This window comes from Amblyomma mixtum, chromosome 7 (genome assembly GCF_055824585.1).
Source record: "Amblyomma mixtum isolate Tamu chromosome 7, ASM5582458v1, whole genome shotgun sequence".
Lineage (NCBI taxonomy): Eukaryota > Metazoa > Arthropoda > Arachnida > Ixodida > Ixodidae > Amblyomma > Amblyomma mixtum.
The window spans coordinates 129000500-129021617 of record NC_143018.1 but is presented as its reverse complement, the minus strand read 5'-3'; the positions used below and the strand labels follow the sequence as shown (position 1 = coordinate 129021617).

At 46.0% G+C, this 21118-nt stretch overlaps 1 protein-coding gene across 1 annotated transcript in view; it reads right to left on the bottom strand.

The window, feature by feature from the left end:
* Positions 1 to 21118, bottom strand: part of LOC149337565 (uncharacterized) — a 60283-nt gene that overhangs the window by 13147 nt on the left and 26018 nt on the right. Inside the window, exons 4-13 of the mRNA XM_089554903.1 lie at positions 19439 to 19717; positions 16472 to 16909; positions 14280 to 14414; positions 11521 to 11726; positions 11213 to 11350; positions 6274 to 6368; positions 5277 to 5493; positions 3944 to 4130; positions 2044 to 2166; positions 1248 to 1342 (exon numbers count right to left, since the gene is read on the bottom strand). Of these exons, the coding sequence (XP_089411029.1) occupies positions 1248 to 1342; positions 2044 to 2166; positions 3944 to 4130; positions 5277 to 5493; positions 6274 to 6368; positions 11213 to 11350; positions 11521 to 11726; positions 14280 to 14414; positions 16472 to 16909; positions 19439 to 19717 (1913 nt within the window). The remainder of the gene's footprint in view (positions 1 to 1247; positions 1343 to 2043; positions 2167 to 3943; positions 4131 to 5276; positions 5494 to 6273; positions 6369 to 11212; positions 11351 to 11520; positions 11727 to 14279; positions 14415 to 16471; positions 16910 to 19438; positions 19718 to 21118) is intronic.

Genomic DNA, 21118 nt, shown 5'->3' with positions numbered 1-21118 from the left:
CTCTAGTAAAGCGGGCGCGAGACGGGGCCTCGTCGTGCGGTGTCCCAGACTAAGGATACCGACCATGCAGCGGGGTTATCTGACACTCAAACTCTCTTTGAGTATTAAAGTTTTTCACCACCACCACCACCACTCCTATCATTTTAAGGAAAGGAAGGCGAGCGCGAGCACGCCAGCTGTGCGTAGGGACGTCACTTGCTCCTCGCGCATGCGCACTATGGTCGTGCAAGAGCACGCGAAACGGCGAGACTGTGGGCAATGTAGCTCACGCAACAATATATGGCTAGGCGCAGATGTTGCTTTCGCACTCCTCCAGGTTTAACCAGAGCTAAACCACAGCCAATTTTTTTATTGTTCTGTGCCCTCTGCCTTTTGTTCAGGCGAAATAGAGACAGATTTATTCATTGAAACTCCCGCAGGTAAGCTTGCTTTTGACCATGATTTTATCAATAAAGTGTGCAAGAAAGGTTGAAAATAAATAGGTTTCAATTTGGCGCAAGCTATGCACATCGTCTATTTTTATTTTTGCGAAAATACTTCGTAGGAGTCCATCTAAAACGAGGGACGAAAATATTATCGAAGGCACTTTGGAAATTCTAAAGTGTGCTTGGCGAAAGCCTTGTGGTCATCCCACTGCCGCTTCCCCGAACTGCTTGGCGCGGAATCACTGCGTCGCTTCGGAGCCATGCGTCTCACTCACTCGACTGCAACGAGACGTCTGGCGAAGGTGCGCCGGTGCAGCTGCCATCGCCAACGCGCGCGCGCTCGTTCTACCGCAACTGTGTGACGTCACGGTTGCTATGCACAGCTGCGCCCCCCACCGGCGCGCCGGTTGCGAAGGAGGGGAGGAGATTGCGCCGCTGCGCGGAGAAGAGGCCACAGTTGGCACGATTCCAGAAGCGTGACGCCTCTGCTGACAACAGTCTGTCGTCAACGATGAGGCATTAAAGGCTTTCGCCTTAAAAGAATATGATCAGATTGGTGATTGGATACATGCGGGTGGTAGAGTGTCAGAAAATTCGGTGCATTTTTGAAAAAGATCAGAACAGCAAGGTTTCCGGCTATTTTGTACTGCATTTAAAAGGAACCGCGCGAAGAAACATGGACACACGAAGAAACGACATACACACACGAGCAAAACGCAACCCTGTTGTACTGCTGCTTCTTGTTTGCGGTGCTAACGATGCGGCAACAAGAAAAAATTAAACAGGCGCTGTTGCTCTCCGGAATGTAAAGTAAGCCCTTACCAGCAACAGTGAAAACGCTGTCATGTGCGTCGAGCTGCACACGGTCATGTTCCCAGACCGGTTGGTCGTTACACCGGCGGTGGCCCACTCTTTTCCTTAAACGAGAAGACGCCATTCAAGAAACACCATAAAGTAATATTAGCTTTTTGTAAAGTAGTGTTTTCTGATATGGCAGTGGCTACAAAATTACACGGTAAGCTATAATAACGGTTGCCATTGCTCAGAATTCGTAATATGTATGTGCTATACTGGGCAGGTAAATAAAAATATCAAAATCGCAAAGTCTTCAGAGTCCTAACACAAAACTAAGAGTACCCTCCGCGGTGGCTGACAAATAATAACATTCGGCTGCTCAGCCCAACGTTGCGGGATCGGATCTCGGCTGCGGTAGCCCCATTTTCATTCAGCCGATATGCAAAGATTCTCGCATGCTCTGCAGTATACCAATGCACATTGGTGAACCCCGCTACTACGGCGTCCCCCATGTCCACCTTCGGGCCGTTAAACCCCAAATCCCAGTACCAATAGCACTACTTGGTTTTGCATCTCCAATCTACAGATTCCCAATTAATGGCACGAACCTGCCGCGCATGAAGGCAGCGAGTTGCACCCAAGGTTTCTAGTCATCTTGATCTCAAAGTATGGCATCAAACACATGTTCCCGGTGGTGTGTCCGGGAAATGACTAATATTCTTCGAAAGCATCCGACCCAGCTAACCTCAGTGTTCGATTCTTACTGTTTCAGGCACACTAAGAACAAACCAACATCTGAAAGCAAAAATGTGGCTGTACTCACTGTGGTCATCCCAGAAGGCACATACGTATTTTTCAGCGCTGTAGGTGGGGTAGGAGTACACCAAGTGATCAGTGAGGTTCACAATCTTACTGTCTCCGATTTTTGCCGACAGGACGACTTGGCCTGTGTTCGGAATAAGAAACGGTTAGAGAATCAGCTCGGGTCATTCAATGTCACAGCAATGTATGTTCCTCATCAGTCAGCGGGAGGGTTGAGTGCGCTACAGGAAAATAACAAAATGATGTTTCATGTTTCCTGGTTTGCAACAAGGATGGGGACGGTCTGCAGGCAAATTTTTGATATTCTGCACTTCATCTGATTTCAGACAATCCACGATAAGTTTTCTTCTCCCAGTATTCGATTCCCTTGTTTCATAGGGCGCACAAAAATATTTCATGCACTAATGGCCTCGTTATGCTATTCCATCAACACGCGGAGTTTTTTTTTTTTTACCCGGTGGAGAAATGCGTGAATACGGGACTCGAACCCAGGAAGTCTTGCACCGCTGATCCGGATCATGAGATGGAAATGACTAGAAGAATAAGAGTGGGGTAGAGCGCATATGGCAGGTTCTCTCAGATCATGAACGGCAGTTTGCCAATATCCCTCAAAGGAAAAGTCTACAACAGCTGTATCTTACCGGTACTCACCCATGGGGAAGAAACGTTAAGGCTAGCAAAGAGGGTTCAGCGTAAGGTAAGGACAATGCAGGGAGCTATGGAAAGAAACATGACAGGTGTAACGTTAAGGGATCGGAAGCGGGTGGAGTGGGTGAGGGAACAAACGCGGGTTAATGATATCCTAGTTGAAATTAAGAGGATGAAATGGGCTTGGGCAGTGCATGTAATGCGAAGGCAAGATAACCGGTGGTCCCTAAGGGTAACGGAGTGGATTCCAAGAGAAGGCAAACGTAGCAGGGGGCGGCAGAAGGATAGGTGGGCGCATGAGATTAAGAAGTTTGCGGGGATATAGTACCCTATAGAGGGGGGGGGGGGGGGGGTTAGTGGCTGTAACTGGCAAAGGATAGAGTTAATTAGATAGACATGGGAGAGGCCTTTGTCCTGCAGTGGGCGTAGTCAGGCTGATGATGAAGATGATGATAGGAGCTAAATTATATGGATTTGTCACTTTTTCAATTCACGCTGTCAATAGTTGGCCGGCAGGACCAAATCAGAAAATTACTACTCCATGCCACGCTATGCTGTCTTTCAGTTAGAAGCTCGAGCTTGGGTCATCGAAATCAGCGACTAGCTATAAAATCCGCCAAGTGAGGAGTGTCTTTTTTGCTATCGCAAGCCCTACGCCTTGGCCACTTTGGCAATTATTCATAGAACAGCAGAAGTGCCAACTAATCACGCAACGCGGTAATGTACAAATAACAAAAGGATGTCATTCCTGTTTTTCTGGTGCCAGCTATTTCTTCTATCAGACAGCATAGAGTGCTTCGAGTGCAAGCAATATTGTGAATGCTTCTCACTAGCCTACTTTTTTACCCGGCATTATAAGGAGACATCTATGGACAATAGCGTCGTCGGCTTCTGCTTGAGGGTACTACCGAGGGCTGGGAGTCAGCGTTTGATGATCCACGTCTTGAGTGGCTGCAGGCAAAGGGAAATGAATAAAGAAGGCTCCCATGCTAGCTTTTCTTCACATTTCGTGGCCTCAGAACCAGAAGCACTGCCATGTCACTGCAGACAATGAGATGATAATCCAGTCGCCTGTGGATAGTCAAGTCATATGCGAGCAGCCACCCAGAGGTGATAGTGCGCCCTTAACATTGGTGATGGCGAACATTGTTACATAAAAATAGCGCCAGTTATCTCAGCTTCTCAGTGCGCCCATAGACGATGGCCATATTTTGAAGCTCAGCTAGAAAGAAACTTTGTATCCTACTGCTCACCTGCGCTGATCAGGGAAGTGAGGCTGGGGTTAGCCGGCCGGAAGAACTTGTCGTTCCGGTACGAGACGAACGCTATGCGCGGGCCTTTCTCCACCTCGTGGATGGGCCGGTAGGGCTCGCCCGCGGCCACGAGGGAGTCGTTGATCTCCATAGACAGCGCCTCCAATGGGATGGTGATCACAATGTTCTGCGAAATATCGTGAAGATAGGGATACGGTCAGAGGTGTATAAGTAGATAAAATAAATGCTTCCTGCCTTATTTCCCTCCCATGGGGAAAGTGACAGACAGATGCACCGCCCTTCTCTCCGGAGAAGGTTTAATGCAAGAAAGGGTGCAGTGGTGGTCACGACGGACGCACCCCTGGTCTGCTATTCCACGTTGGGCATGCAAGGGAAAGGGGGTGGGGCACAGAAAGTGAGCGAGTGATGATGCTGGGTGATTATGCTCGAATGCAGTGAGCTACGTGAAGTTTCAAAAAAGTAATGCACATTTCCAGGTTCATACGGGCTATCGCACAAGTGATAGGACTCTGACAGTAACTCACCGTTCTCACGTAGCGGTCGACCATGTCGACCGATCGACCTTATATGTGATGCTTTCTAGCTATACCAACCACAGATTAATATTCAACAAATTTTTAAGACGTAACACCACTAATTTTTGGTTACAGTGGAGATATGAGGGCGGCTGTGAACCAAAACAACGAAACTTCATCGATTGCGGGACTTTGAATGCTCAAGAAGCTCGGGCGTTTTGAAATTCCTAATTTGTCTTGTAAAACAAAATATTGGGAGGATAGGTTACAGACTACTTCATGACATCGAAAATGTTGCTAGCTCCAAACAGCCGCCAAAAGAATCTCCGAACAACCTGTGAAATATTGCAAGCTTCTGACGCTCGTAATACACGATGAAACATGTGGCCAGAAGGAGGAACAGGCAGGCCAATAACGCAGTCGCTAAATTAGCAACTGCGTTCTCATTTGCAGACAACTTCAGGATTTTTTGGGCCCGCAGTGTCCACTTAGTTTAAACTGTGTGCATGAAAAAAAAAATCCGTAAATAGAAACCACTCTTTCAGTTAAACCTCAGCAGAGGGGCTCATGAAAAACATGCAGCTTTTCTCTTGCCTTCGATGGCAAAAAAAAAAGCGGCATAGCGCTCTTGATTCAAAGTCTTCTGCAGTTTTTAAACCACATACTATGTGATAATAGAACAGCTTCATCGGCCTAGATTGGGCTGTTTTCAGTAAACACTGCCTGAAGGTTTACATAGATAACTTTAAGCTAAGCAAAAGCACGTGCGCACACAAACACGCACCGATTTCACTCACGTCTCCATCGTCCTGTTCGTCGCCGTCACCGGAGAAGTCTTCGTGGAGGTAGTGGTCTCCTTTTGCCCGAAGCGAGAAGCTCAGGAAGTCCTGGCCCTGAGAGAGCAGCTTGGGAGACCAGGCCACCGCCTTGACCACGAGGTTTTCGTTCTCGATGATGAGGGCGCCTGGTCCCAAAACCACTTCTGAGGTGAATCTCTCCACCACAGAGACCAGCCTGCGCGTCGAATGATGAGGTGTGTGCGTTGTCATTTTTTAACCATTACAACCATCATCGTCGTCAGCATATGCCAACTGGAGGAGAACGGCATGGGTCATTCACCCCCAAAAAACCGTCTCCTACGCCAGCTGCGACCACCTTATCGCCGTAAGCTTTTTAATCCCTTCGGCCCTACTGGCCGGTATCCACCCCTACTACGTCCTTCTTCTCTAGGGGTCCCCTACGCCACCCTAGGAATCAGAAGTTATTTTCTTTTCGCAAAAAGCCTTCCCGGTGCCTCTTTTTCCGTTATGTTACCTTGGTAATCATTAGGTATGTTTTATTTACTGATCTACTCTACTCTTGCCCTAACTGGCAACGTTAAGCCTATAATTTGTTTCTTTCTATATCATCCCTAGTTTCCCTCTATTTTATTTCAAGCCTTTTATCAAGCCTCCAAGTGTCTTCCTGGTAGTTGTGTATTAGTCATTTTCTCATCAAAAAATAAATTAATAATAAACCAACACGCGTCGACTCCTGCTTGCTTTTTGAATTGAATCATGAGCTCGTATGATCATAACACGAATGATCATGACTGCCGTAAACTTCTCAGAAAGGCTTATAACCTCTTGCTGAAAGTTCATATGCAGGTAATGTGTCTACAATAAAAAAGCGCTCTTTTCGCAACATAAAATATGTCAAAACCCTAAAGAGACCACCATGCCAGTGTGCAGGTTAGTGAGGAGCGTCCATAAGCACTTCATGAAAAAGGGCAGCGATATTGCGAAGGCGACGTACTTTTCGGCGGCCATTCCTTCCGGGTCTCCTTCCTCGATGACGCTGTCGTTGAGCGCCAGGAAGTTGCTGATGACGTGGATCATTGCTTGCGCGATCTGGAAGGTAAAGAGCGTGGTTCGTCGTATTAAGACGCGGCGTTGGCTAATTGTTTATGATGCTCTGCTGCTGACCCGAAGCACGCGGGTTGAATTCCGGCCGCGGCGGTCGCATTTCGATGGAGGCAAAATGCTCGAGGCCCGTGTACTGTGCGATGTCCATTCACGTTAAAGAACCCCAGGTGCTAAAAATTTCCGGAGCTCTCCACTGGGGCGTACCCTCTTAGCCTGAGTCATTTTTTGACAATAAATCCCATGTACCAAATCTCATCGTATTTAGAATGTTCAGCACTATCGAGTGCGGGAGAAAGAAGCCGTTATGTTCAGAACTACAAAGCAGGTAAATCAATTTTTGAGGAAAGGAAATGGCGCAGCATCTGTCTCACATATCTCGGCGGACACCTGAACCGCGCCCTAAGGTAAGGGAGGAAGGTGGGAGTGAAAGAGGTGCCGTAATAGAGGTCTCCGGAATAATTTCGGCCACCTTGTGATCTTTAACGTGCTCTGACATCGCACAGCACACGGGCGCCTTCTGCATTTCAATTGACAAAGTTACCCCGTTGTACGACGGCATCAAAGGAATTCATCTCCTTTGAGATTCTAATTATTACTCTATTTTGCAGCCAGCGCCCTGAATACATTAGCATGCGAAAGCCTTCGACGGCCTTGACTCGGTTTTCCTATTCCTCTTAGAGACTCTCTGCCTCACAGTGAGGGCCGGTTGCTTGTTCTCTGCGTTGCATGCGCCACCCAAAGTAACTTTCTATCCTTTTCAGGTAGGGCACCTTAGAGAATGAACGTCATTACGTTCATTCTTTATGCCTTTGCTCTCTTCCCGTTCCCCTTCGATCACTCGCGTCCTTGTCACTTATCATACGATATTTTTTTCATAACGTCTAGCGTTCGCCCCTTTGATTATTCCTGACATGAATTGGTCGTCCATTCGATTTTTCTTGAGTTTTATTACTAAGCTGCGATTAACAAATTGTGAGCACCTTACAAGTTCTCTACTAAATTCATTCATACTCCACTCCTAGTCCCTGTCTGATGTCCCACACCTACCGTGTGTACTCTGCTTGAATAAATTCCGTGGCTGACATGTTCCAGAACCTCCTTCCTGCATAGCTGCCTGAAACCTGACAACACCTTTTGGCGAGGCGTTATTTTAGTTTCACTGGAATGCTAATGTTTGGTGCAATAATTTTATTCTCTTAATATAATTGGCATGTAAGTTTATTCATTCATTTTCGAGTTTTATTTTTTGGCAATTAGCCGGTAAAAATATAACGATATTTTGTGACGCAAACTTATGGAACAAATTGGGTTATTCAGCAAACAGTTCCGAATGTTCGAGGTTTTTCGGGTAATGTTTTGCATGAGACGTAATTTACTATGACGAGTCATTTTGTTCTCAGGCAGGAAATGCCTAATTTGGTGTTATCTAATTAACAAGAAAATAAAGGTTTAGCCCAAAAACTTTATTAATTCACATTTTTTTTCGATATACTACATTACTACATCACTGAAACAGCCGGTACTTAGCAGGCATAGCGCTCGACACAGTCAGGCTACTAAAACGCTTGGTCCTCAACTTCGCTGTTTGAACCGGGGTGCCACTGCAATGGCCCTACGTGGCCTGGGCACATACGCGTAATGTGAGTGCGGTACGTCGGCCCTGAGACCTTGCACGGTCCAAACTCGCTTGCTTGATAAAGTTTTCCATCCATCCGCATCTGCGTTTGGCCTGTCGCTTCCGAACTAAACTTTGCAATTTGCGATTGAGCCAAACATTGAATAACAAAGGTTAGAATTTTAAGACCACCAGTTCAGCGTAAACTTCCTTTCTGAATAAAGACAAGATATTCGCTAATTCTTATCTTTGTGCAGAGAAGCGTACGTCCTCCAGAACGCGCATTTCCGGGTGGATACCATGTTTAGCAGCGTTTTTATAAACGAGTTTGCGGTGAAAAATTGGAAAAAAATCGGGTTTTATCAGGAAACAAAGGGCGTAATGTATACACAAGCACAAAGCCAAATAAGTAACGCTGCTTTCTCTACGCGTTTTCTACATAAAAAGAGACCATCGCGTAATCACCCAGTACGCATGGCTTCCTTTCACTGGTAGGCCGAATTAGGCAGTGTGGAGGAACTTTATCAAAATTAACCCAAAATATGCATATAAGCAGCCTCATGAATTAGCTGATGTTTGCTTATTTTATTATTATCATAGAGCCTAGAGAGTCCACCGACAGTTTACCACTATTCCAGACAACAATGGCACCACGCCTGATGGCGCGATGGACTCCAAATACGCTTTCCTCCTCAGCGCTGTGTTCGCACCGCTCCCGGTGATGATGATGATGATGATGTCCTCCCGGTATGTGCTACGCCTCTTCCTCTTCACTGGCTGCCTTTTTCTGAATCGACTCCGACGGACCACGAACCTCTGCGGTGACTTGGGTGCTCGATGCTCTTTACTGCAGTGCAGTTCGTGTGGTCAGTGTAGCATGTCAGGGCATCACTCATTGAAAACATCGTAGTTATCGAGGACGCTAATATTGTGCTTTTCAATTATTCGTGGATTAGCATCGTTCTTGCAGAACACTGCATCCTACAGCGTGCCACATAACGCAGAAAATATCTCTCTTTGGTCATTTATGCCTGTTCTAAAGGCACATGTAGTCCTGCGAATGATCGAGATTGAGCCTTAGGTCTAAAAAAGAATAAGGACAAGGTTATTTTCCTTCAACCGCTAGTTTTCTCTTCTTAGGCTTAGCTGGATGTAGCACCAGCTCAATTGCTCAATTATGGTTTTTTCTGTCTATGATAACAGAGGAGAATCAAGAGACCTCTACCGGCTATAAAGCCAGCTGGTCGTGGCTCGTAGACGAGAAAACAAAATTTTTGCTCAGCCCTTCAATCTTTATGCGTCGTTAATCCGTGGCACAGCCTAAGCAACCTATTTAAAACAAATACTACATATCTAGCAGACAAGTACCTGGAAACAAATGATTCGGCTGCTAAACATCAGCGCGTTCTTTAAACGGTCGCTGAACAGAAGGTGGCAGTGTGCAAGGGCCACTTATTTTGTTACAAGGCGATCGGTAAATATCGTGCTGCGTGTTGTGAGAAGCGTTCAGCCAGTGAGTCAAGCTGCATGGAGCATGGCGTACCGGGCAAAAACCGAAATATCGCTCAAACTATCTCAAAGGGCAAAGCTGAGACGATTCGACGAGGAGCACCGTCAGTGTTGCTTTGAACACAGGGAACACGCCAGATTTTGGCAACTCATAGAGGTGCGATTCTCGCGGAAGCGGTCTTCATTTTCAGCATCACTTTGGTGGCAGATCGGCCAATGAGCTGCGAACGAGGTAGTTCTTGAAAGAATCCTTCTGCGCGTGCAAGGTGCTCGCAATACGTATAAGATTATCCGTACTCAAGCACGCTGCACTAACGCTTACACGCTGGAACATGCGTAGTCGTGTTGTGCAAATACTCCAAAGTTCCGCGCTCATTCGCAAAGCAGCTACCCCCTATCCTTCATGTAAAGGTATACTTGAGAAAGATTGCATTACCGACTTCATTGCTGTTTTTGGATTGTGGGAAAATGCGCAAATCGTATACAGCAGTTAATAATTATTTAATGTTTCCTTGCCAAAGACAAGGGGCCACAGTTCCGACGCGAAGTTGTGAACGACTTTAGACCAGTTGCGAACAATTGGTGCAGAATAACCTGAACTGAAATATCAGTACACAAAAGGTCTTACGTTCAGCGAAATTTTTCACCACGCTGGTTGAAATATTGCGCCACCTTTGACTGTGCAGCACAACGCCACAGACGCTTAACCGCAACCGTGGATAACATGCTACAGTCACTTGTATAGGGCAGAGCAAAAGTTAACGCCTTGATAACAATTTTCTTTTATAACCTTACATTTGACTGCGGCGAGATTGCCACGGCACTGCACAGAGTGCCTCACGTAAGACTGCCAGCAATTTTTAAATATAGATTTCTTGAATTTGAAGAGCCCTTCCTACGTCGTAGCATCGCCAGACATGTACTGGACTAGAGAACAGATAACGCGTGCTAATTCCCAGTCTAGTTAACTAAATCTGAACAATGAACGTTTTAACTATACTTTTGTCCGGTTACTTATCCGCTGAGAGGTTTGTAGGCGATCGGAAGGAATATCCATATCAGTTTCTGGAATCTTGACAATGTAATTCGCGTCGCTGTTTCAGCGCAAGAATATCTCTGAGCCGAACACGGCCAATACCAAAACCGCGTTATTAGAAAGAGCGCTAGCTACGCCTATCCGCGCCTATCCCGTGCTACCTGAGCGCTCACTGCTTCCAATCGGGCACTGCGAAAGGAGCACGTTTCACTTGCGCTGTGTGAGCTGCGTCACGCACACTCGTAGGTGTGGCTAGCGCTCTTTCGGGCCGGGCGGTTTTTCTTTCTCCTGTGTGCGGCCCTACAATTGCTTGCGGTGCAGTGGTGACCAGAATGGGACTTTCGAAAGTCTAGAAACTGATATCGACAGCAGGTACTTACGGTGAGCTGCGAGCCTCTCAGTGAACAAGGAGCCTAAAAACCTTAGTTAAAAATTATCTATTCATGGTTAACTAACCAGTCTGCTTGTTAGCGCTTAGCTAACTGTAATGCTCAGCTGTATGCTGGCACACTACACCGCCGTAAATGATATGCCAAACACGCGGTCTTGTAACGCAAAAAGCCCTTCTAGAAATTGCTGATAATTATAGGTGCATCAGCCTTTACAGGCGTACCTCTTAACAATCTCCAGGTTGCTTGAGGCAACCTCTCTCAGTGCCTCGGAGCCCACCTTGATGTCCTTAACGGCGTAATCGACGACAGGCTCGATCGCTTCGGCGAAGCTCTGCAGCTGGTCCGGACGGATGCTGCTCGGGTCATGCGTCATGAACTCCAGCTCGGAGGTAATGTTCTCGACTGTTTGAAAGCTCTGTGGCGGAGGAAACAATACAGGAGGCGACATGAGAAACATCTGGTCCACTAAAGAAAAAGAAAGGAATTTTCGCAGAGGAAGTTTATCTGCTCAGCCAGAGGTAGCAAAACCACCATTTGAGACCGCACAGTGAGCAATTGCGACTGGTCAAGAGGTTTTTCCCTTGCCTTGTAACGGCAGTGTTGAGCGGAGATCTTCATCCAACCGGTATGTCCGTTTGGGAGGAGGCGGCACTTACGCCGAGCATATTTGTACTCGCTAGCAGGGTTGTACGCTCCGTAGGGGCACTCGACCTTGGCCACTGACCCATGCGCCACGGACTGCCAGTGGAAGGCGCCCTTGTCCGTCTGTTGGAACTCCTCGGGGCAGGAATCTGTTGGGGCAGCGGTCGGTTAGCCCACTTTTGCGAGTTCCATAAAAAAAAAACTTAGAAAATCAGACATAATAATTTCAAAAGAGAGGTGATAATTTAGTTATTTAGTTCTATTGGACACGTCAAAAAACGCCTAAACGCCTTTATTTGTCTACGTGGAAGACACCCGGCAACTGAGACCCACAGTGAAAGATTTCTGCAGCGACAGCTTGTTTGACCCGTTGATGCAGCATCACAAAAGCAATTATTCCTTCACGATACATCCTTTTAACTAAAACAATTAAAGCTACAGTTGTGATTACACAATGAAAATACAAACTGGTATCCACCATCATGTACCTTTCCCGCAGACATGCAAATAGGAAAAAAATAAGCATACATAATCACTGAAGAGCCCATATGAGCGAGAAGGGTCTGTGCATTGTCTTGTTCGTAGAAATGCTAGTACAACAGTCGCTGTCATCACCACGACTGCGTGTCACCACTAAAACAATCCCGAGTGCCTCACCTCGTAGTTATAGGATTAGGCGGCGGGAGCGTCAGCAACGGACACCGGCGGTCAAGCCAGCGTTTAGTAAAGCAGAAAGTTGGGCTAGTTGTTAACGATCCATCAAAAAACGGCGCACAGAAAAACACGGAAAACACAGGGAGAATGGACAGGACAGGAGCGCTCTAGCAACTGACGCGTGGTCGAAGAAACACCACTCACGCGGTGAGCATGCGCCAGGAAATTCAGCACGTGCAATAAGATAAAAACCCAAATAAAAAACGTGAAAGCCAGCGTTTCAACACTCCACCAAAGGGCGCCACTGTTGCGCTCATCTCTGAAGTATCGTACAATACGTCGGACCAGCGGCGATGGAGGCGGAGCAATGGGACTGCCCAATCCTTGGAATCCGAAAGTCAGGTGTGACTGGCCTCGCAACTCGACAACTCTACTCTGTGTGTAGCATCCGCTGATGCAGTGTGTTTGTGGTGACGTGATTGACGCTCAGCTCTAGGTGCGAGGAGAAGCACTGACGATGATTTGGTTTGTGGGTTTTAACGTCCCAAAGCGGCCTAGGATATCTGGGGGGGGGGGGGGGGCGTAGTGGAGGGCTCCGGAAATTTCAGCCACCTGGGGTTCTTTAACGTGCACTGAAATCGCACAGTACACGGGCCTCTAGAATTTCGCCCCCATCGAAACTGGACCATCGCGCGAACCCGCGTCTGTCAGGCCAGAAGCCGTGTGCCATAACCACTGAGCCACCGCTTGGACGGGTACGTTAAGCCAGGCACGGAATCTGAGTATAAATGGTGAACGAAGTGTAAGCAGTGAAGGAGAGGCGTGATCTAATAAGCAAGAATTCGATTTCTCCTTCCGAGAATCCCAGCAGGTCTTGAAGGGGTTCAGCAAGCACGGCTAAAAACCCGCAGGCCCGACCTTTACGGGCACCCCAGGTGAGAGCAACAAGAGAGAGCAACAAGAGAGAGCAACAAGTTAGATAACAAGTGTCCAAAAAGGCAGTCGCCCCTCCCAGCGGATGAGGGCCAGGCGGAAACATCGAAGACTACCTAAAACAGCAATTTCAAGCACCACCATGGGGAATCGAAATGAATTATACAGCGGAAGAAAACCTTTAGCTTAATTGCTTGAACCACGTGTTCCTTTTATTCGCTCCACTCAGATATATATGAATATCAGCGTGTCATTAACATGAATGTCGGTGTGGGCCAGTCGGTAGTCTTGGATTTCGCAGTGACACGAGGAAGAGAAGGAAATAAAACGACAGAAAGGTTTTGTGCGTCGCCTTCAGCCTTCCTGTCAGCATTACTGAGAAACAGTATTGCTTTGTTTCTAAGCTCTATTGTGCTCCCACTGGCCAGTTAGGCATTTGAAAATCATGTAGAAGGGGCTGAATGTGGAAGTTATGAGAATCGTATTTAAAAAGAAAAGAGTACGGCGGACACTTAAGAGCCCTAACGTGCTTTCAATGCGGAATATTATTGCAAAGTTTTCTTTTATTTTTAATATTTTATTATTTTTATTTTCTAACCTCCTTTCTAATGGCACTATGCTTTAGAATACAGCAGTTTAGCAATGCATTACAAGGTTCACCTTTGTTCCCCAAGAAGCAAAGCCGTTTTTTTGCCTGTGCGTTGCGCGCTCACCTCGCAGTCTGAAGTCCTATGTTTAGTTCCCCGCAACTTAATATTAAGGACTGCCGGTGGATTATCTGCAGATATATGGATTGTTATAGTGAAATCTTACATTATATGAAGAAATTGCGTTCATAAGCGAATTTTCTCTGAAAAATGCGTTTGATCAGAATTGTTGGGTATGATAATGCTTTCGTATTAATAAAGCGCAGTGTTTCTTAGCATGGCCACAAACATTCGGGACACTGGTACGGGATCAGCACACCTGCATTCTAAGTGAACAGAAGTGAAGAAAAAAACGCGATTGCGTAAGATACACTCGCCGCGCAAAGCCTGAGAAAAACAGCTGTCGAGTTTGCATGCAGCAGGATTATTGCATCTCAATCGCATTCGCGGAATGTGTGAAAGACCCACCTCTGAGTTCGCACAGCGGGCCTCCGTATCCCAGCGGACAGTGGCAGGTGAAGCTGTTGATGCCGTCTTCGCATTCTCCGCGGTTCTTGCACGGACTGGACTGACACTCGTTGATGTTCTCCTCGCAGAGCTCTCCTGAAACATGAACACATCGCTCAAGGCTGTGATGCACTTCACCAGTGGCTGCATATCGCAGTCAATGCCAGCCATTGGTGATTACCGGTCGCCAATCAAGCAATGGCCGGGTCGCTTTCCATCGAGGCTTGAAAGCCGCGGGTATATCGAGTGACAGATCATAGAGGAACAGACGCATGAGAAACGGTGATTTTCAAATGAAGAGTTTATAGAATACGGGACCAGATGGAGTTATGTGCCATCCCTGTCCATCGCTCATAAACCCGCCGCAACATGTTCTAAGTTTTTGAAACCATGCATGTGCTGGCTTCATGGTTTCTTTCTTACCGTCGGGAAGCAGCCAGTTAAATCAATATGCAGTAAAGCAAGAAAATATTACCAACGTTTGTTGAAAATTCGCGAGCCGCGTGACCAGCGAATTAATCAATCAATCATTTTATTTCCTTAGAAAAGGAGGAGTACGGGACTAAAAGCTCGAGCAGCTTGACGAGGTCCCGACCCCTTGTTAGTTGGCATGACAGCAGGATGACGGCCAGTCTTACACAAAAATGAAAAAATATCACAAAGCAACGGGTAATACAGAATGAAACAAGACGGCAATCAATCGGAGAAGCAACAAAAGGTAATACAGATAAAACAACACACATAAGCAACATTAGTGAACAAAATTAGGCGAATAGGAAGGCATGGTTTAGTCTTGCAAATGAAGAAGTTGACAAAAACGTTTAATGCGACAGTTTCGGTTTCTGGAGGGATCAAAATTTTGTCGGTCTAGTAAGTTTAACAGCGAAGGTAATGTATAAGATAGAGATTGTTCATCATAGGAGGTTCTCGGGGTGTATACAAACCACATTTCTTTATGTCGGATCTGACGAATATTTGTGTTTTCTTGTAGTTTTGCCAGATGAGTTATGTAATCAATGCCAAACTTTACAAAACCTTTGTAGCACAACATCAACCTGTAATTATAAAAACAAAACACAGGAAGAATTTCATATTTTGGAAAAAGTGGTTTTGTGGAGTATGCATAATGGACATCAGCTATGTGACGTACAGCTCTTTTTTGTAGCAAATGTATTTTCTGCAAGTTTGTCACGCCAGTTGTGCCCCACACCACAATGCAATACTGGATGACAGATACCACCAGTGCATTGTACAACATTAATTTTACCTTGGTCGGGAGAATGCGACGCAGACGAGCAATGACACCAATGGCAGATGACAATTTTGATTGTAGGTGATCAACATGCTCATTCCAGGTAAGGTGCTTTGAAAAATGCACCCCAAGGATGTTAACGGAGTCCACTATCTCTAACTGCTCACTGCCCAGACACAAATTCATATTAGTTGTCAACATCTTACCTCTAGGCGTGTACAAGATTACTTTTGTTTTCTTCGGGTTGATTTTTAAACAGTTTATCGCGGACCAGCGTTCTAAGTCAGTACTTAGAACGCTGTACTAGTACTAGTACTGTTCCCGGTCTTCGCTGTAAAAATCCTCTGCCATGTAATTGATTCTGACATTTTCATGCAGCAGTTCCTACAACCCAACTCAGAGAGACTCAGAGTTAGCGGCTCAATTAATATTTCGCCCTGTAAACCAAGCAACGCATAAGTTTCACATTGCTTAAGGTTCAGAACGCTACGAGCCTCATACGAGCAAAGCTGTGATCTGTTCAAAACGCGGTTAGCGTTTCCATCACATGGGGTGCAATTACAAAATTACCTGGGGCACTTAAAGAAACTATGAGTGAGTAACGCGAGAGCACAGCAGTTCTGTTCCAATTCTATCTTAAATTTATTAGAATCATATTCTAATTCTATTCGAATCACATTTCACTTCTATTGTGATCCTGTTTCTTTGTCGTTGTCAGTATCAGTCTTTATTACTGGCTAACATTTCGTGCCTTCCCGCCTTTGATGACGTCACATCATTTCGACCAATCGCGAGTTTCGTAACGTAGCCACTTTGTGGGCGCCGCCGGGTTTTCGTGTCGATGAGCCTTCAATTGCTCTCACATTAACAACACTGATTCCAACGCGAGCGTGACACTGACCCGCGTATCCGGCTGGGCACTGGCAGGTGAACTTGACGTCGGACTCGTTGAGGCAGCGTGCGCCGTGCAGGCAGGGCGATGAGAAGCACGGGTCGTACTGGTGGCACGTCTTGCCATAGTGGCCGTCCACGCAGAGGCAGGAGAAAGTGTGTGATGCATTCGACTGGCACACGCCGTTGTGGAGGCAGGCCGAGGGCTTCAGCAGGCACGGGTTGAAGTCGGAGCAGTTGCGGCCCGAGAACCCCGTGAAGCATTCACAGCGGTACTCGCCGTGGCTGGTGTTGACGCAGGTGCCGAACGTCTTGCACGGCTGCTCCGAGCACGGGTCGAAGTGCTCGCACGCCTCGCCGTAGTAGCCAGGGTCGCACAGGCACCGGTACCCGGGAAGCTCGCCGCTGGTCTCGCACGAGCCGTGCTTGCACACGTTCAGCAGGCAGTCTGGGAGGTGGAAAGTTGCAGAGGCAGAAAAGTGACACAAACGCATCTTGCAATCACGTGTTGATTTGTAGCATCTAAAATAACTTAGAACATATAGAATCACTGCTTAGAATAAAGCGACTTAGAATGATTACAAGCATTTATAGTCATGACATTTAGAACAGTCTAAAACATTAAGATTGTTCAAAATCACAAGATTGGGGATGATTAAGAACATTTAGGGTTTGAACATTCTGAATTATTTAGAGTGTTAAAGAGGATACTTTAGAAACAGAGAACTTAAAGTCCTGTTTTTTTTGTAACTAGCCTTTGTGCCTGAGCATAGTGCGCTAACTTTGAGAACTCAAAAGAGTAAGATCTGCTCCTGGAGGGGGACTAAACTGAGAATAACACTTAATGAAACTTCAGAGTACTTAAAGTCTGATAGCGAGAGCACAGGTTTCCTCGCCGACAGGCTCTTTATAATTATGAAGAAATCGTGGGAAATGGCGTCTAATAGTAGAGACACAACACCGTCAATTTTTTTATCCTCAACTCTTGAGCACTTTGGGAAAGCGAACTGCAGTGAAGTCTTTTTCGTTTCAATCCATATGAGGGCGCCTGAGAGCAAAGGCGAATGCTACGCGGCAAAATAAAAAGACAGGGCAATAAAGGAATTGGCGTGGTGCCACTAAACAGAAATCATTTAAAGCTAGCTCAGCGAGACACGAACTATAAACCAATAAAAGAGATACATTTAAACTTTAAACAGACACGAAACGCGCGCAGGCGTATCATTACTCCTAGCTGAACCTATATAAACAATCTGTCGCGCCATCAGTAATGCTCACTATTTACTAAGTTAAGCTGCTTCTTTGCCTAAGGAGCCAAAGTTCGTTGTTTTTTCCGTCTCCGCAGCAAAGAATGAAGCGGAACTCGCCACTGCGGCCACATAAAGGCCATCCATCAGCCTTCAGGTCATCTGTTCACGTACTCTGTCGCTGACTCGACCAATCAGACATTGGCATCAAGACCACAGCAGCGTCCTGGTACATAAAAACAAACCTGTGTAGACTCTACCTAAGAAAGCCACATCATCATTATCATCATCAGCCTGAATACACCCACTGCAGGGCAAAGGCCTCTCCCATGTCTCTCCAATTAACCCTGTCCTTCGCCAGTTGCGGCCACCGTATCCCCGCAGACTCCTTAATTTCATCCGCCCATGGGACTTCCGATGCCTTCCTCGCGACTGTTCCAGGCATACAAAAATGAAAAGCGCCTGCATCGGCGTTACGCCCCAAATGCAAGGCTCTCAGGCTACATTTATGGGCTTCGGACACGTATTTCCTGTCACTCTTGTTTACGATGCTGGTCGCAGCAGGGCATAATACCTCGAGAATGAATGGTACGATATGGGCTATATTGTCACGCGCTTCCACAGAAAATCGACGGAAGAAGCAGAAGATGAACGCTAGGACTGACCGAGTAGAGAAAAAGGAAGAGAAAGGGCTGAAGGACGCTTGTAGGTCTCGTCGCCGTCCTGCTTCTATCGATCCCCCTCAGTAAATAAACCCCCGTTTGTGCTAAGCACGTAAAAATATGACCATTAAGCTATCAGTCAATATAATTTCAAAGTTCCGCTGAAAGTGGCTTGCTGAATTTTAACTAACCTTATTAATCTTATTAATCTTATTAACCTTATTAATGGAATAGCATTACAGGTACTGTTCTCACGTAAAGCAGGCTACCGTCCGTCAGTTGTCCACAGCCCGCCCACAACCTGCCCATAACATGTCCACTATGGCAAATAGCAGTAAAATAATTCAAATAAATTCGGTACAGTTACCACGTGACCGCTGTGGCGCTACGCGTGAGCTCATAGTACCGACCAACTCCCGGAGAATGGCCTGAGAAAAAAATGAGCTTAACGGTGCTTGGGACGCGCAACCTGGGTCTCACAAGTCCCCAACGGTGTGGGGTATGACCCCCAGCAATGTGTTGAATCTATGAAGGAGAAGGAGTGCTCGAGTGGGAGGGATCCTTATGATGTCCCACTGTACCCATAAGTATAGGTTATGGGTCGTCCAAATTTTTTACTTAGATATTTCAAAACAGACTCTAGCTTCAATTTGGCAGCACAAGGCGCAAAACAGAGCAGTGCTTATCCATCAGGTGGACTAGCCAGGTATGCGCTCAGTTCCCAAAATATAGTTTATTGGTATCATAATGATGTAAGTGTCATAATGATGATGTAATGCAGGGAATAACTTGTCGACAGGTTTATTTAACAAATAATTCAATGCCTAACTTACTAACTAATGGACTAATAGACCGATCAAGCAACTAAACGAGTGCACAAGAGAGTACTTCACTTATTGACCGATAGGTAGACTGAATTCTTCTGTGATTGGGAGAATAGTTAAATCACGATTGGTTAGGTTGATATATCAGTTAATCAATTATATACATGAGAAATTCATAATTCAGCATTCGATCATTAACGTTTTATTTATTTACTAACGAATTGATTGATTGATTGATTCTCACAGTCGATGCGGGTGGCGAAGCGGTCCACAGGACTCCCGATGCCTTCCTCGCGACTGTTCCAGGCATGCACACGGTACTCGTAGTCGGTCCAGGGCCGGAGGCCGTACACTGGCACACATTTGTCGTTGGCGCCCGTAGTGACGTTGACGAAGGAGGTGGCGTTCTCTGCCACTGCCCTGTACTTGACCACGTAGCCGGACACGTTTCCGTACAGGGGCCGCTGCCAGCAGACGCGTACGCTCGTCTCGTTCACCACGATGGCGCGCGTATTCTGAGGGTCTGCGAGGAGGACAGAGAGAGGCAAAGTGGCACAGGTCACAAAGAGCATGACAGATGACAGAGTTCTTAAAGTTTGCATCATACTATCACCACCCCTGCCTGTCGGTTTGAAGAGAAAAGGCTATTCCGTTCACTTAACAAGACCAAACAAAGCTAAATGTTCCACAAGATACTGAGGAAACAATATACAGAGGTTGAAACAGAATGACAAAAACATGAAAGAAGCATGAAAAAAAAACGAAACACAAAACAAGCGCCGTAACCATTTACCCAGTAAAATTGAGTGAATATTGAGCAGCACTTCTTTCTCAGAAAACCATGACATTAATTAACCAAGTCGACGGTCTTAGTGACAGACACCTTCCTCATCCTTCGGCAACGCAGTATGAGTGAGAGTCAGTGAGTGAGCGAGTTAGTAAACGCTTAAGGGAGAGAGTTGTTCAATTAATAAACACTAGGCAGTGCGTTGAATAAATTAACTAATGAGCGCTTGAGTGAGTGATTGAAAGAGTGAGTTAGTGTCACTGATTGAGCGAGCGAGCGCGCTGATTGTAAGAGTGAATTAGTGTCAGTGATTGAGCTAGCGCGCGAAAAATCAAGTGATGTACTCTGTATGTAATACCCCACCAGGGGCCTTTAAGGGTCAAATAAATGATGATGATGATAAAATCTTAAATGGGTGGTAAGCGTGAATGATGACCATTTCTTTTTACCTCAGTTTAAAAGGATGTTTTAACGGAGAGCCTTTTTTTTTAATTTTTCACGCTCGACTTCTTAGCGTACAGTGAAGTACACCGACTGTGATGCAATATATTTCTCGCGCAACATGCCCTCAGCTAATATTAGGTGCCAATGTCTGTCTATATTTCCTGATCTGACTACTGCTTTCCTTTCACTTCTTCTCAATACCCTATCGCCGAGAGAACACTTTTGACTGAAGACGTAAGTACAAGCTTAGGCTACCATAGGCTTGGAAAAAACATAAACTTTGATAAACGCTCTATTCCGGCCACAAGTCTTTTTAAACGAAGCGAGCTCCGGAGGCCGTGTTCTTAATCTGGAAGAGTCCATAGCTATTTGTATTTTTGAAAGCTCTTAGTGGTGTTCGAGAGCGCTTGACCCTTTTCCTCTCCAATGCTACATTTGAGTCCAATTTATGCTATAAAAGAATAATATTCGTGAATTAGCATTCACATATTTCTGCCACGTCAATGCTGACGTGGAAAGAGTGTTTGAATACTATTTCGCGGTTTTATTTCTATTATATGAACAATTATCTCGGGACACTTAGTGGACTCAAAGGTTTAACAATATTTATGCTTCCAGAGTACGCAAGAACGTCGTTTATTGCTATACCAGCTCATCCCGCATCCTTGAACACTAGAGCCCTGATGTTATTAT